A 16,409-nucleotide genomic window follows, 5' to 3' on the forward strand; every position below is an offset into this window, starting at 1 on the left:
ATGTAAATGCACTTTGAAGATTTATCTGCCATTTTCTAGCAGGAAGTTACTAAAACGCATGCGCACCCGCTCCGTGCTCCGTACCCGCCATATTCAAATAAAAATTATTTATTTTGCGTTTTAAACAAAAACAAAATGTTGGAATATAAATTTAACCGATTATTAATAATGTACAAACGACGTACAAACGATTAAGCACAATAAATTCATAAATTATAGTATACGTGACGTAATTGCGACATAGGGGGGGCTAACTATCATTAGCACTGTTATGAAAACTTTGTAATTTTTTTTTAAATTAACGAAGAATGTACAAACGATAAAAATCATAGTACATTCATGTACAAACGATGTACAATCCGAATATATAAATGTTTTTACGATTTGCGTTAGGGGGGGGGGCCAACTATATAGACCTCTTTTTTCTAACAAATACAGCTTTTTTCTGCCTGCATAGAATTAAAAATTCTTTTGCAGGATTAAAGAGCACACAAAAAGGGAATTCGCGTTGGTCGAAAAAATTCGGAAAAATAAAGTTATTTATAACATTAATTTTTATTGATATACTCTTAGGATAACATGTCTTTTAGAGCTATCAATTTTAGCTTTTTATAAAAGTTTAACGATTTTAATACACCGAATAAGAGCAGCGCGAATTGCGCACTGCATAATAAAATGTTGTGGAACCATTAAAATTGGGCTGAAAAGTCTAATGTAAAAAATATTCTTGTCCGACTATTTTTACATACGTGTGCGTCCAATATCGGTATAACAGATGAAAAAATAACAGAAGATTAGTTCCAGGATAATATCAGAGAGGCGCTATACAATAATATGCGAATATATACACGCACCACACATACGCATACATAATACATTCATACTTAGATTATGACTTATGCCGATAATATCACTCTCATTTTTAGTTCCATCGAAATGATAGCGCTTTCGCGTCGGAGTTCGTCAGGCACTCCAGCATCCTCTTAAGTACAGATTAAAAGGAACACTGAAGATGGCTGAATGATCAGCCGAAACGTTTGTTCTAACATTGGTTCAATAAAGAATATTTAACAAGAAATAAGATCTACTTGGGCTTGAGATCCTCCTACCACTATATCTATTAAGTAATTAATTATTGTGTTTTAAATGTTGCAGAATCAATTAGTTAATTTATCTTTCACTCGCTTAAACTTTAATGCCCGATTCCACCAACGTAGATTAACTTTAATCTCAGTTCAACTTACTCTTTATCTTTTTCTAATTCTTAGAACTAGAAAAAGATAAAGAGTAAGTTGAACTAAGATTAAAGTTAATCTACGTTGGTGGAATCGGGCATAAGAGTGATTAAAGAAATAAGTCCTTTTAACAATTTAACGTGGTTGAAAATATTAACTAATTGTTTTTGCAACAAAAAAAGACAATATATAATTATTTATTTATAACTTTTAAAATATGTAAAATTGTTGAAAAATAACTACATATTCTGATTTAGAGTGATAAAAGTAGTTGAAAAAAGTCCTTTAATAACCGTTCTAGTCGCAAAAACAACGAAGTTGTTGTACTTTTTTCCAAGTGAAACGCTTTTAGTCTCGAGCTCTTGCTTTTGAAAAAGCCCAGAAAAAAATGCTTTAGTGCTTTTTAACAATAATAAAAAAAATGTAAAAATGTATGCCTTACACTTTACAATTTATTATAATCTGGCAAAGATACGGCGAATAAATTGATCGGCCTAATTTAAGAGATTATTCTAGTTTAGACGTTAAAAATGCTTGCTATGTACACACAAACACACACATCTACCCAACCAAACCTAATTTACTTTAGATATTTACTAAAATTAGTATATATTTTGACAACTTTGAGTCAAACTTCTATGATGTTTTGTAGAAAAAATGAAAAATATGTAATAAGTGGAGAGAAGGAAAAACTACATAACACACACACAATTATTTTTCTATTTTGTAATTTTTTTTTAGCATTTACTGAAAGCCAGATATAAAGATGCATATTTTATTTTATATTTATCATTCATAAATAGACTGAATAAAAGTGATCAATTTTAGAAAAGTAAAGAAGAAAAATGACTTTGTAACTTATTTAAAATGTAATAGATTTATAAATATAAACATTTCATTATGTTAAAAGATCACAAAATAGTTCTTTCTAATAATTATTTAACTTTCGTATTGTAAAAATTAAAACTATAAAATACATGCATGAAAACTTCAAAACCTAATTAAATTTAGTAGTTACTTTATAATACTTGTTTAATAATTAAATTAATGTATGAAATAATATGTAAATTACACTTACACAGAGTTTCCGATACAGATAGCAAGCAGCAAATTCAGGCAAAAATGGAAATCTATTTTGATGTTATAACGCTATATGCGATTGATGCAGAAACTGTAAATATGAAACAAATATTTAAAATTTGAATATCATAAAATATGAATTGAGAAAAGATAACAAGCAAGAAATAAGAGAAGGATTGTAGATAAGAGAAAGATAAGTCAATGCAAAATAATAAATAAAAACAACAAAGCTAAATGTATGAACCGATGCATGAAAACAAAAATTTGTGAATGCACAGGAGAAAGTTTTGAGAGTATGCAAGGTTAAAAGCACAGTAAAAATCACTATTTATAATGTAATGTACTTACAGTATTTAATGCAATCAGAGAGAAACCTGAGAGAGGCCACACTGCCATTTGCCGTACGACGCTTTCTCTAGGCCGTACGCTACCCAGATAACCAAGCGTGATTAATCATATCGAGCAAACTAATGCACTGCTTGTGTTGCTGAATAGTTGATGTTTGATTGCCGTCATTATTAATAGTCTGCTATCAAATTGAGCAACATGAGTAGTAATGTAAGTAATCAGTTTAAAAAAATGTAAAAACAAGTGGTCAATAATAGTTGTATAATAGGTTACCAGCAACCTGACGGCAACTTGATAATAACTAATGATATGCCATTGCGCCAATAGCATTTTAATGGCAACATGACAGCAACATCAAATATATAATGTTTTCCTTTATTTGGGTGTTCCATATCCTGAATTGTTGAAGTTTTGGAATAAATTCTCGTTGTCAACAACGTGAGAACAACGTGTAATTAATAAATGCTTACGACAATTTGCCAACAACAAGACAGAATTCAATCGCAATAATATGATATTTTGTGTATTGCCCGCCAAAACTGGGCGCTTTGCGTCTATCACGCCCGTAAGGACCATTCTACAATAAGATCGATTTGCTTATGGCTTTACGGTTACGACTAAAATTTTTGTATGTCATGACCTTAAGCACGATAAATTCATAAGTTATAGTTTACGTGACGTAATTGCGACATAGGGGGGGCTAACTATGATTGGCACAGTTACGAAAACTTTGTAATTTTTTTTTAAATTAACGAAAAATGTACAAACGATAAAAATCATAGTACATTCATGTACAAACAATGCACAATCCGAGTATATAAATGTTTTTACGATTTGCGTTAAAGGGGGGGCCAACTATATAGACCTTACATGCAGCACACACACGCACGCACATACACGCATATGCACGCACAGGCGCGCATACGCACGCACACGCATGCGCACCCGCTCCGTACTCCGTACCCGCCATATTCAAATAAAAATTATTTATCTTGCGTTTTAAACAAAAACAAATGTTGGAATTATAAATTTAACCGATTATTAATAATGTACAAACGACGTACAAACGATTAAGCACGATAAATTCATAAGTTATAGTTTACGTGATGTAATTGCGACATAGGGGGGGCTAACTATCATTGGCACAGTTACGAAAACTTTGTAATTTTTTTTTAAATTAACGAAAAATGTACAAACGATAAAAATCATAGTACATTCATGTACAAACAATGTACAATCCGAATATATAAATGTTTTTACGATTTGCGTTAGAGGGGGGGCCAACTATATAGACTTCTGCATGTATCGTGTAGGTGTGTATGCGAGTGAGTGGTAGGTGTGTACGCGCGTGTGTATACACAACAACACAGCATATACCCACACATACGCACACACCCACTCACACACACAGCATCACATTAGACGGCATTATATCACGGCTATGTCATCACAGCATAGCAAAAGTTAAAAGTTAAAGACTTTTAAAATATATCTAGACAAAAAACTATTAATTTTTAAGCTTTGTTCCTTGAGACTTTCGATCAGCATCAATATTATCGAGTATAAAAAATCAGAAAAACTGTCGAAATTTCTTAAAATCTCCTAACATTGAAGAAATTGTATATAATAATATTAATAATCAAATCAGTGATCAAAAATTAAGTGAAGAGAAAGAAAATGTAAAGAAAAGATGTAGTTATTATTACAAATCTGAACCAGATATTCGTCATCGTAACAATCGTATTAAAGATATTAAAAAATTAACGCTTTTAAAAAATGGTTATAACGTCAATCAACCGATTTTAATTGATAAACAACCTTATTTTGCAAGAAATACTTGTCCATTCGATTCTATAATACAAATATTATCCACAGCGGTTATGGATAAATCACAATATTTGACATCAATAGAATCAAATGCCAACAAAACAATGTAATTTATTCTTAATTTTATTAAAAGGGGATCATGTGCGAATATTTACCGATTGTTTAGTACGTGTACCAAGTACTAAATCAGCTTCTTTGATTGGTGTAGATTTTACACTAAACGATTATTATACCTATCGGAGAAGCAGATTTAGTATTTGGTACGCGTACTAAACAATCGGTGTAAACTAAGCCATAGATGACTACATATATGACTACTGTGAACCTTAAAAGAGTGGAGATGAACAAAACATTGTGAAAAAAACATAGAGCAGCATTGACGAGAGATGTCTACATTTGTCGCAACGACAAAGATTTTGATTGGCTAGCGATAATTATTTGTTTCGTAAAGCACGAACTAAAAACATTGTGAAGAAATCTATCTTTTCAAAATTGATTCAAATAATTTTTAATCATAATTAAAAGATTTCTATAAAAGGACCCCGCACAAACATTATGAAAAGTGGTTAAATTCGCCGAAATTGCAGTATCATTTATTGATGCTGATCGAAAGTCTTAATGGAAACAAAGCTTAAAAATTAATAGTTGGGCTTGTTCGTTTTAGCTACACTGAGGCTGCTCTGGGTCTGCTCTACACAGGATAATACAGGACAGATAAATAGTTTGTCTTGTATTATCTTGTTTAGAGCAGACCCAGAGCTGCCCCAGTGCAGCTAAAACGAACAAGCCCAGTTTTTCGTCTAGAGATATATTAAAAGTCTTTAGCCGAGAGCACAAGCTTTTACATAAAGCATAACGCATAAGCATAAGGAAATTGATTGGTCTATATATAAGCATAAGCAAATGCATAAGGAAATGGACCAATCAATTTCCTTATGCTTATGCGTTATGCTTTATGCAAAAGTCTGTGCTCCGGCCATTTAACTTTTAACTTTTGCTATGCTGTGATGACATAGCCGTGATATAATGCCGTCTAATGTGATGCTGTGTGTGTGAGTGGATGTGTGCGTATGTGTGGGTATATGCTGTGTTGTGTATATACACACGCGCGTACACACCCATCACTCACTCGCATACACACCTACACGATACATGCAGCACACACACGCACGCACATACACGCATATGCACGCACAGGCGCGCATACGCACGCACACGCATGCGCACCCGCTCCGTACTCCGTACCCGCCATATTCAAATAAAAATTATTTATTTTTCGTTTTAAACAAAAACAAATGTTGGAATTATAATTTTAACCGATTATTAATAATGTACAAACGACGTACAAACGATTAAGCACGATAAATTCATAAGTTATAGTTTACGTGATGTAATTGCGACATAGGGGGGGCTAACTATCATTGGCACAGTTACGAAAACTTTGTAATTTTTTTTTAAATTAACGAAAAATGTACAAACGATAAAAATCATAGTACATTCATGTACAAACAATGTACAATCCGAATATATAAATGTTTTTACGATTTGCGTTAGGGGGGGGGGGCCAACTATATAGACCTTACATTCATACTTAGATTATGACTTATGCCGATAATATTACTCTAATTTTTAGTTCCATCGAAATGATGGCGCTTTCGCGTCGGAGTTCGTCAGGCACTCCAGCATCCTCTTAAAATCTTTTATTGCAACCAATGTATTTCGTAAGTAGCAAACGTTTTGATTAATCATTCAGCCATCTTCAGTGCTACCATTACAAATCTGTTAATCAGAAGTCTGTAGAATCAATTTGACATTATTAAAACTCCTTCGGAAGTGAATTCACGTATATGATTGAGAGAAATTTTTATATAAGTAGGGCTGCGTTCCCATTTCGTCTCACTCAGGGCCGGTTGTTCTAACTTCTAGGTAAAATCATACTGACCTGAAAGGTGGCTACCCTGTAGATAAAATTTACCTATTAGTTTACCGCCAGGTTTAATTCAACATGTTGTTCCATGATAAAATATCTATTAGGTAGTTACCTCGTCGGTAAGTATGAAAATGCGCTTCCGGTTTGTATATTGCTAACTTCATATCATTAAAAAGTGAGGTTGTGTTAATCATTTTAATCTATCTATCGAATTGTGGTATATCTGATAAATATGCAAAAAAGTGTAAGTTGGATATTTATTCACATATATGTATATTTAGTGTTATCTAAAATATTACAGTAATGTAATATATATAAAAATAAGTTATTTTTACAGTTATATTAAAAATGGAAGAATCTGTTAAAGAAGGTAGAAGCGTTAATTTTACAGCTAGTGAGATTATTACTTTAATAGAACTTGTAAAAAAATATCAACATATCATCGAATGCAAAAAAACTGATAGTACTACATGGCGAGACAAAGATGAATGTTGGTCTAAAATCACAGATGAATTAAATTCTTGCTGTGGAGAAACTTATCGAAAGAAAAAAGCGTAAAAACAAAATACGAAGATATGAAAAAGAACTTAAAGAAAAAATTATCAAGAAATAAAATGGAAACATTTAAAACTGGCGGTGGACCTGCAAATATACAACCACTTACTTTTGCTGAAGAAATTCTTTTATCTTTTTTACCGTCCACTATTCAAGGATTGCCTTCCGTTTTTGATTCTGATAGAATATTAGCAGGTATTAATTTTATATATGTATACAATTTATACTTTGTTATTATTTTATAATGTTCATATGTATATATGTTTCAGATAAACAAATGTCAAAACGCAAAACCTCTTTAGCAGAAACAGTTGTTATAAAAGACAATATAAATGATGAATCTCAAACTCAAGATACTGATGATCAATTTGAATGGATATATGAAACACTTAATGTAGATGAAGTTAATGATGAAGATAAAGTAAGATATGGACTTTTTTGAATATATCTAATTATATTTTTATTTTAATAACTAATTTATTTGTACACTTATAGACAGAAAACGCAGCCTATTTCAGTGATGTAGAAGATGATACAAAATATACAAATAAAAAGCGATTACCTTTAGAAGACGTTTTTAATACACATTCAAGCGCACATGTAAAAAAAATAAAAACATACGATATTGATGATAATAATGTAAGATCACATCTATTAACTTTACAATAATGTTTATATTTTTAATTATATTTTAAATGTTTTATAAATTTACAGATAAAAAGCGTACTTGATTTAAAAAATGTGAAAAAATACGTTTCGAGAACAACCTCCAATTCAACAGAAAAGTGTACAAAATCAGCCAAAACCGGCGTTGATATTCTGAGAAAAAAAGTTAGCAAGGAACTTAAGACTGAAAATGGGAATGCATCAAAATCAATTATAAAAACTGATATTATCAATTTAGCAAACGCAAAAGAAGAATTAGTGCAATTGCAAAAAACAGCTTTAGAGACAGATATACAAATTAAAGAAAGAAATAACAATACGCAAGAAGAGATTTTACAAATAGAATTGGAAATAAGTAAAGAAAAATTAAAATTTTTTAAAATTAGAGATACAACTTAAAGAACTAGAAGTGGAGATTAAAAAACAACAACTTACAAGGCTGCTATAAATAGCATATATATTATATTATATATATACAGTAAGGTCTCTGTTAGTAGATAGAGTGATGATTTTAGATTGTTTTACATATTGCTTTATGATTACCCTTTATAATTAGTGGAAATATTACGTTCTGTTTGTTTCACTTGCGGAAATGGCTTTGGATATATATGCGGAACTTTTTAAATATGAGGATTTTTATTTGGAAGATTATGAGATTTTGATCCGCATTCGCAAATCATATTCGGTTCGGTTATGACCAGATCTTTTAAATATGTTTGATGGAAATGAATTCATTGCACACTTTAGGTTGTATAAAGAAAGAGTTCTCAAAATAATTGATTTTATTTGTGATAGAATACAAAGAAGAACAATGAGGTAAATGCAATTAATAATTAAATGCTATAAGTAAATGCTATAAATAGCAACCTTGTAATTTATAGATTATCTAACTAAAAAGATTTTATAATTAAGATATTTTATAATTAAGATTTTATAGTTATACTCTTATAAAATATTATTTTTATAAAATATATATTATACTCTTCAAAGACACTGACGCATAATCTAAAACGCTCATTAAAAAAAAGTTAAGTTTATAAAAAAAAGAGTTAAGTTCATAAAAAAAGATTATATTTTTATATAATCACTTATAAGTTGTTGCCAAAGAGATTTTGCATTTTGACATTTGCTATAAATAGCAGTCTTGTAATTTATAGCTTATCTAACTGAAAAGATTTTAGTTAAGATTTTATAGTTATACTTACACTAACAATAAGTGTTATAAAATATATTACTTTTTTCAAAGACTGACGCATAATCCAAAAAGTTTATTAAAAAGTTAGAAAGTTAAGTTCATAAAAAAGAGAGTTAAGTTTATAAAAAAAGATTATATTGTTATACAAAATCAGAGCAGTTTCTGCGATAAATGTTTAATAAAAAGGTTAATTATTTTATGCGAACACATTTCAAATATTTTTTTATGTTTTTAATTTATTTATGTATTATAAATTACATATATTAAAAAAATATATATATGTATCTTATATATGTATAAACAATACAGTACAAATAATATAAATATCATAAAAGTTTAATAAATGTTATACGTTATTTTTTATTAATTTTATATTGATATATATATCAACATATTATCGAATGAAAAAAACTGACAGTGTATGACAAGATCAAGATAAGTGTTGGATTTATTGTAATCTGAAAAAAAAGTAAAATATAATAAAAATATTTTTCTTTAAATAAAATTTAAACAACATTACAAACCTTCTGAAATATGTGTCAATTAATACTCGTCTTGCAGTATCACCTCGAACATTATTTAATGCCGCTATTTCATTTTCATCATTTTCTAATGTTTCAATTAATTGTTCTATATCTAAATTAACTGGTGGATCGGGATCGTGCATTTGACGAGCAATGTTATGCAATACTGCTGTTGCAATTATAATAGCTTGAATAGTGACTATGGACAATCTCATGCCTATTGCTAATATAGGAAATCTACGTTTCCATACACCAAAGGCACGTTCAATAACATTTCGAGTGCGTATTTGTGACTCATTATACAATTCTTCAGCACGATTATGTGTTTGCAATAAAGGAGTCATTAAAAATTTAGTGCAAGGATATCCATTATCTCCTAGTAAGATTCCATCTTGTATTTCACCCTCAACAAATCTGGCATGTAAACGACTAGCATTAAAAATTGTAGCATCATGAGTTGAACCAGGCCATCGTGACACAATGTCTTGAAATTGTAGTTCACTGTTACATACGGCTTGCACATTAATGCTAAAGAAACCTTTTCTATTTCGGAAAACTTCTGCTTCTTCTCCGCCTGAACAAATTATGAAAATATGTTTAATAATTTATTTAACAATAAAATATAAATTTAAACATCTAAATTCCATGATTTACTTAATGTACCTGGTGACTGAATTTTAACATGAGTGCAATCTATTGCACCAATGACACGTGGAAATTTAGCAATATTATAAAACTGTTGACGTATTCTTTCTGTGTTTTCTGGAAAACGTATGTAACGATGACATTCAGAAGCCAGAGCTATTGTTACTTTTTTTATAATTCTACACGCAGTAGATTTATGAATTCCTGCAAAATCAGCTATACTAATCTGAAAAGTTCCAGTTGCATAGAAACGCAAGGTCAATAATAACTGATGCAATGGTGTTATAGCATTATTCCTAAAAAACCAAAACAATAAAAGTTTTTCATTATAATTGTATTATTAATATTGCATCAATTATACATATGATAATAAAATAATAATAAATAAATAATAAATAATAATAATTATAAATAATAATAATAAAATAAATAAAATAAATAAAAATAAATAAAAATACATAAATATAAATAATAATAAATATTCTACTTTATTTTATTTTTATTGCATTTACCTCATTGTTCTTGTTTGTATTCTATCACGAATAAGATCAACTATTCTGAGAACTGTTTCTTTACACAATCTAAAGCGTGCAATGAATTCATTTTTATCATACATATTTAAAAGATCTGGTCGTGGCCGAACAGTATATGGTTTGCGGATGCGGATCAAAATCTCATAATTTTCCTCGCAAAAATCCTCCTCATATTCAAAAAGTTCCGCATATATATCTAAAGCCATTTTCGTAAGTGAAACACACAGGACGTAATATTCCCAATATGTAATCATAAAGCAATACGTAAAACATAACCTAAAATCATCACTCTACCTACTAACAGAGACTTTACTCGGTGGTTTGAGTACCGAGTAAAATTACCTTTTGGTAATAACAATTTAACCCGTAGGTAAATCTTACCAACAAATGGAACAACACTTTCTGATATTTACCTAATAGATAATTGATAGGTAAATTTACCAAGAAATTGGAACAACCGGCCCTCAGTGCAGTATCCAGTGGCCGCCATTTTGCTGGATACTGCACTGGAGAAGCGTTCCCAAATTACTGGACTGGCTAGTGACAATTGTACCTCGTTCAGAATGTCGTCGGCCGGGAAATGTAAATAATAAATAATAATAATAATAATAATAATAATAATAAAAAATCAATGTGTACTGAAAAAATAAAATTATGTACAATAATTATATACAATAAATATTATATACAATAATTTATCGTTTTTAAATGTGAAGTTATACAAGCAAATAATCGGTATAATCGTCGTTATAATATTTAAAAATAACGCTAACACTTATTAATACATTGCTAATTGAAATATTTACTTACCGATATAATAATCTTTACTAGCAATAATTGCTTCAACACTATTTACATATTAACTAACAATTTTATTTAGGTTATGAGCTAATACGTGTGCGAGGCTGTTACTAGTCACTAGCCAGTCCAGTAATTTGGGAACGCTTCTCCAGTGCAGTATCCAGCAAAATGGCGGCCACTGGATACTGCACTGAGTGAGACGAAATGGGAACGCAGCCTAGGTATTAGTCGAATGTCACCATGTTCTCTACTGTAGTTCTCACAGTAGAAAACATGGTGACATTCGATCAGAAAGATTCTGGTTAATTCCATCTTGTTTAAATCTATCAGAATTTCTTGTTAACTTTACTATATGGTTTTGTTAAGTTAACACAATTTTGTAATTGAAAAACGAGTTTGGATAGATGTGGTTTTTTTTAAAGTAATAACAATATATTTTGGTTTAAAGTATACTCACAATCAGTGATGCAGTTTCCTACCGCGCTTTCGGCTCCCGAGCTCCACGCAAACGAGACCATGTACACGCTTTTTGTTTGCGAACTCGGAGCATTATCAAAATAACAAAAGAGAATTTTCTTTTAAGCAGCAACCACATGTGCGCAAAACCAAAACTGATTGTGCACATATTTTTTTTATGAAAAGAATAACAAAAAAAAATCAAATAAATGCCATTATTCGCAGGATACTGTAGTTAATGCAACGATGTTTCTTTTCAAACTGTCAACTTTATTTTTGCTCTCTGCGTAAACATTCGAGAATAGTTATGTTGTTTTAACAGAAATACATTTTTTATTATATTTTCAATGAACAAAAAAATGTATAAAAAAATCATGTAACACAAAATTTTTTAATCGTAAACTTACATTTACAATTTACAATTGATCGGGGAAAAGTTCATCATACGTGAAATGTTTAACAATGTTGTTACCCATTGAAATAATTGTTTCAGAAAGTGCTTTTTCTATCGGCGGTTTTATGGTTGCAAGAACCTCTTGCGTATTACTGCCCATAAAATTCGCAATAATGTCTTGCATCTGGTCTGAATCATTGTGTTCAAATTTAAAATTGAACTCTTTTGGGATGAGATTTATAGTCAATTTTGATATATATATGTGTTTTTTACCATTTTTCCTTACTATTTTCATTTCTATGCTTAAATCCGCATTTACATCTCCTGCAAAAAAAAACACAGTCTTATAATATCGGTAAAGTAAAATCAGATTTTGAAAGTAAGAATTTGTTTTATACTTTAGTTTTTTTTATTTCAGTGGAAAATTGATTGTTTACGTACCTGCTGAAAGAGAAACTTGTCCCGTGGTAGTAATAGGCACCAGCACACGTATGTCAAAATCGTATGTGGCGTTCACAAATATATCTTTAAATAATACTTGTATACTGAAATTGTTTTTGTCGAGATCTATATGCAAATTGTTTATAACAAAATCGCAAAGTTTAAATATTTGCATATCCTTAAGATATAATTTAGCATTGTCTGTATCGGAAATGATCAGTTTGGAGACATGAAATAATCGTAATGGTGTTACATTCATTTCCGGGATCCCTTCGCATATTTTACTTCTCAAGTAATCAATACTGTTCACAACGCATTTATCGATATTCGGATCTTTGCGTCCGCATACGTGTATATACGAAGCTGTAAACATTTGAAATAATCAATTAGAAACAAAAAATTTAAATCATTTTTTTCTAATTTTATTTCTAATTTCATTAAAATTCAAAATAATATGCAATATTTTTATAATGTAATTGATAATATTGATTTATATTTATAATACCGTATTAACAAAGCAATAAAATATCAAATGTATGAAAATCTTATCACGACATAACTTTTACACACACAAAGTATAATATAATATATTTAGTAAAAGTATAATATATTTAATATAATATTTTGTGTCAGCGAATAGTGGATAACCAATAATAGATAATAAAAGATTTTTTAATGTCCGTCCTCAAATTTTTTGTTATTGATTTGTTAGAACATATATTTGCGAAGTGTGCAACTATACAAATGCATTTTTGCATTTACACCAAACTAACAATAAGTTTGGTGCGTAATAATGTTCCTTATAATTATGCATTAATTTCATATAAATTCTTTGTGAGATGTCTTCTGTAATACACGTTCTATCGTGAAATATGTATAAAAAAATGAGGAATGTTGATCAAAGTCTACATTTGATTAAGTACGCGAAAATCATTACTGAATCTTCTTTTCTTCATACATAAGTTTTACATGCATATTCTTTATTTGATTATTACACGTATTTATGATACATATGTTAATCATGAACTCCATCTTCTGATTTTATAAGCTTTTAGAATACAATTTTCTCAATTAGCCCAAAAAATTCGGAAATAATATTGAAAAAAATGGTATTCCGTAGAAAAATAAAATATTTATTTTATTTTACAAATCTAATTTTAAAATATTATTTTATTTTATTTTACGGAAAGAAGATTTGTAATATTATTCTTATGGGAAAAAAGTTGCAGTTTAATAATCGAAATGTATGTATCTTGCAAATTAATAAATCGCTGCAGAATATTTAATTGTGAAACAGTTAATTGACACACTTTAAATATAAATGATCACACTTTAAATATAATTTTTTTTTTAATCAAGAAAGTGTGAAATGGTATTCTTGTAAAGATGTTTTCATTTAATCAAAATGCACATATTTTAGGAGATTTTCAGAATTTACGTTTATATATAATTCATTGTCACTTCTTTTAATACATCTTTCTTGAGTTGTATCAGTTAAAGAGTTACATAAAAATTAACAAAGCTTAAAAATCGAAACTATATACCGATTTGAGACCTGAGAAATAGCTTTTTATTCTGCCAATTTAATATATATACTTATTTTTAAGCGTCAATACTAACTCAGAAAAGATATTAAATTTTTCAGTGTGATATATTTATATGAATTAAATTTTTATTAATATGTTTTTTTTAAATTACAATCAGATGTGCAAACTTTTGTTATGGTATGTACATTATGATAGTAACGAGTATGTGTCAACTACTCACGTATTGCCGCTGTAACGTATGTTATAACAAATGTAAGTACCAAAATTTTAACCAACATTGTCGACACTAAAAAGTTGTTTGTAAAACGTATACAAAGGATTGAAAGAAAAGTGATCGACGAATTGATCGATGAAGACTGACTCTAATAACAAACCCAAGCTTATATATATATGTACTTGACCTTGGTAATGTATACATATATTTTTTTCTCTCATATCCATCTAATTACTTGATTAGATATTTTATGCAATAGTGAAATTTTATGCTAACTCATTCGTGTAAATGCATAATTGAAGCATTACAAACACAGAAAAGCTAAGTGCCAATAAATTATTTTGCAGAAAATCAATAAATATTGTATCATGTGTAGTGGATTACTAAAAAGATTTATAAAAAAAAATACGTATTTCTTAAAAATTGCCAGTTCACGTTAGATTGTCTCTGGCATTATTTATGAAAAATCAACTCACGATGAATTGCCTCTGACAGTATTAATTACAAATTGTCAGCCTACAGATAAATTACCTTTGGCAATATTTATTTTAATTTGCCAGTACACGTTGGATCGCCTCTGGCTACATTTATTAAAAATTGTCAGCTCTCACGTTTGATCGCCTCGAATTTTTTTTTTTCTAAATTGTCAGCTTATGATAGATCGCTTCTAGCAATATTGCAATTTGTCAGCTCACAGATAAATTTCCTCAGACAATATTTATCATAAATTGTCAGCTAATAGACCGGCTCTAATTATATTAAAATTTGCCAACTGACGGTAGATTGTCTCTGGCTTTTTTTATTATAGTTGACACTCAGAGAGAGACTCATTTGTCAAACGATACACATACTATAAATCTTCAAGTCGTTATTAATTCTGTGATTTTATATGCATTTTTTAATTGTTTATTGTTAATCGAATATGACAACAATTGCTGAATTGTCGACGTCGATTTCAATTCAAGGTCGACGTTCAATTACATACGGATGAATAGATCCAAGAATCATGCATTCTGTTGTTGAAAGACTTTAGAACAATTGTTAATCCGAGCACGGCCAATTAATGGAAATTCACATACCACTGTCATTCTACGAGTTGCGTTTTCAATTTGTATTTGTAATTTTTACACTGAGATAGCCAAAATCGATGGCCGAAACGTTTGATGATTATATTTCTAAGCTTTAATGGAAAATAAATAATTGAGCACTGAAATCCAGCTACGGCTTTATTTGCTTTGCATTGTTTATCAGTTTATAATATTTTATTAATAGGAAATTAATTATTAATTACTAATAGAAAACGTTATATGAACGCAATTCTTTCTTTCTTCTCTTCTGAAGATTTTGATATTTTTGATTGTGCCACTTTTCTTGCCGATGTGCGATATGTGCAGTGGTAAATAAAAATTAATTTAAATGTCTAAAAATTAAAATGTTGCTTTTATTTTAAATCACTTCTGCAAATACATAATTCTGTTTAAAAAATGTTAAATTCCAGAAGTATCGTAATATCAGCTTTAAAAAATTGCAAAAAATAAATAACGACAAAAATAATTCTTCTTTAATAAGAGAATTGCGTTTCTGTACACTGGAAAAAAAGTTTTGTTGTATTATAAGAAATTCTGGTTGATTCTACTAGTCCGTTCGTTCGAAAATGGACGAAACAAATTTTTTGTTGGAATTATCAGAAGGATTCTGGTTAATTCCATCCTGTTTAAATCTACCAAAATTTCTTGTTAACTTTACTATATCGTTTTGTTAGATTAACACAACTTTGTAGTTAAAAAACGAGTTTGGATAGATGTGATTTTTTTTTTTAAGTAATAACAATATATTTTGGTTTAAAGTATACTCAATGATGCGATGTTTCCTACCGGGCTTTCGGCTCCCGAGCCGTACGCAAACGAGAACATGTACGCGCTTCTCGTTTGCGTGGAACTCGGAGCCGGGAGTTCGGTAAGAAACATTGCATCACTGAGTCTAACTAATATTCTGTAATGGATTCCACGACGCGACGT

General features: G+C 29.6%; 3 protein-coding genes and 2 long non-coding RNA genes across 7 annotated transcripts; 1 reads left to right on the forward strand and 4 right to left on the reverse strand.

The window, feature by feature from the left end:
- Positions 1-574: 574 nt before the first annotated feature.
- Positions 575-3,326, reverse strand: LOC136998129 (uncharacterized). Its single transcript, XR_010888747.1, has 3 exons — positions 2,937-3,326; positions 2,664-2,844; positions 575-2,406 (listed from the first exon to the last, which is right to left on the reverse strand). It is a non-coding gene; the product is annotated as an uncharacterized lncRNA (long non-coding RNA).
- Positions 3,327-6,087: 2,761 nt separating this feature from the next.
- LOC136998113 (uncharacterized) lies at positions 6,088-8,974 on the forward strand. Of its 3 annotated transcripts, none has more exons than XM_067350357.1 (5): positions 6,088-6,211; positions 6,758-7,170; positions 7,245-7,396; positions 7,471-7,614; positions 7,690-8,974. In XM_067350357.1, exons 2-5 carry the CDS (start codon positions 6,996-6,998, stop codon positions 8,038-8,040), a joined length of 822 nt encoding a protein of 273 aa, XP_067206458.1. In that variant the 5' UTR covers positions 6,088-6,211; positions 6,758-6,995; the 3' UTR covers positions 8,041-8,974. The 3 variants fall into 3 exon arrangements, with proteins under 3 accessions (XP_067206458.1, XP_067206454.1, XP_067206449.1); XM_067350353.1 differs by lacking the exon at positions 6,088-6,211 and adding an exon at positions 6,417-6,539; XM_067350348.1 differs by lacking the exon at positions 6,088-6,211 and adding an exon at positions 6,446-6,664.
- LOC136998127 (uncharacterized) lies at positions 6,202-6,643 on the reverse strand. The gene is made up of 2 exons (XR_010888745.1): positions 6,533-6,643; positions 6,202-6,448 (listed from the first exon to the last, which is right to left on the reverse strand). It is a non-coding gene; the product is annotated as an uncharacterized lncRNA (long non-coding RNA).
- Positions 8,975-9,052: 78 nt separating the features above from the next.
- Positions 9,053-11,989, reverse strand: LOC136998098 (putative nuclease HARBI1). Its single transcript, XM_067350211.1, has 5 exons — positions 11,797-11,989; positions 10,518-10,734; positions 10,024-10,301; positions 9,361-9,934; positions 9,053-9,294 (listed from the first exon to the last, which is right to left on the reverse strand). The coding sequence occupies exons 1-5, from the start codon at positions 11,855-11,857 to the stop codon at positions 9,285-9,287; spliced, it is 1,140 nt and encodes a 379-aa protein (XP_067206312.1). The 5' UTR covers positions 11,858-11,989; the 3' UTR covers positions 9,053-9,284.
- A 55-nt stretch (positions 11,990-12,044) lies between these two features.
- On the reverse strand, positions 12,045-14,551 carry LOC105667316 (protein takeout-like). Its single transcript, XM_012359035.2, has 3 exons — positions 14,398-14,551; positions 12,631-12,993; positions 12,045-12,513 (listed from the first exon to the last, which is right to left on the reverse strand). Exons 1-3 carry the CDS (start codon positions 14,453-14,455, stop codon positions 12,212-12,214), a joined length of 723 nt encoding a protein of 240 aa, XP_012214458.1. The 5' UTR covers positions 14,456-14,551; the 3' UTR covers positions 12,045-12,211.
- Positions 14,552-16,409: the final 1,858 nt, after the last annotated feature.

This window comes from Linepithema humile, chromosome 1 (genome assembly GCF_040581485.1).
Source record: "Linepithema humile isolate Giens D197 chromosome 1, Lhum_UNIL_v1.0, whole genome shotgun sequence".
NCBI lineage: Eukaryota > Metazoa > Arthropoda > Insecta > Hymenoptera > Formicidae > Linepithema > Linepithema humile.

Coding starts and splice junctions, on each gene's coding strand:
- LOC136998098 (XM_067350211.1), bottom strand. CDS start 11,857: ATGGTCTCGTTTGCGTGGAGCTCGGGAGCCGAAAGCGCGGTAGGAAAC. Junction 10,302..10,517: donor ATACAAACAAGAACAATGAG/GTAAATGCAATA, acceptor TTGGTTTTTTAG/GAATAATGCTATAACACCAT. Junction 9,935..10,023: donor TGTTAAAATTCAGTCACCAG/GTACATTAAGTA, acceptor TAATTTGTTCAG/GCGGAGAAGAAGCAGAAGTT.
- LOC105667316 (XM_012359035.2), bottom strand. CDS start 14,455: ATGTTGGTTAAAATTTTGGTACTTACATTTGTTATAACATACGTTACA. Junction 12,994..14,397: donor ATACGTTACAGCGGCAATAC/GTGAGTAGTTGA, acceptor AAATGTTTACAG/CTTCGTATATACACGTATGC. Junction 12,514..12,630: donor ACAAGTTTCTCTTTCAGCAG/GTACGTAAACAA, acceptor TTTTTTTTGCAG/GAGATGTAAATGCGGATTTA.
- LOC136998113 (XM_067350357.1), top strand. CDS start 6,996: ATGAAAAAGAACTTAAAGAAAAAATTATCAAGAAATAAAATGGAAACA. Junction 7,397..7,470: donor AAGTTAATGATGAAGATAAA/GTAAGATATGGA, acceptor GTACACTTATAG/ACAGAAAACGCAGCCTATTT. Junction 7,615..7,689: donor ACGATATTGATGATAATAAT/GTAAGATCACAT, acceptor ATAAATTTACAG/ATAAAAAGCGTACTTGATTT.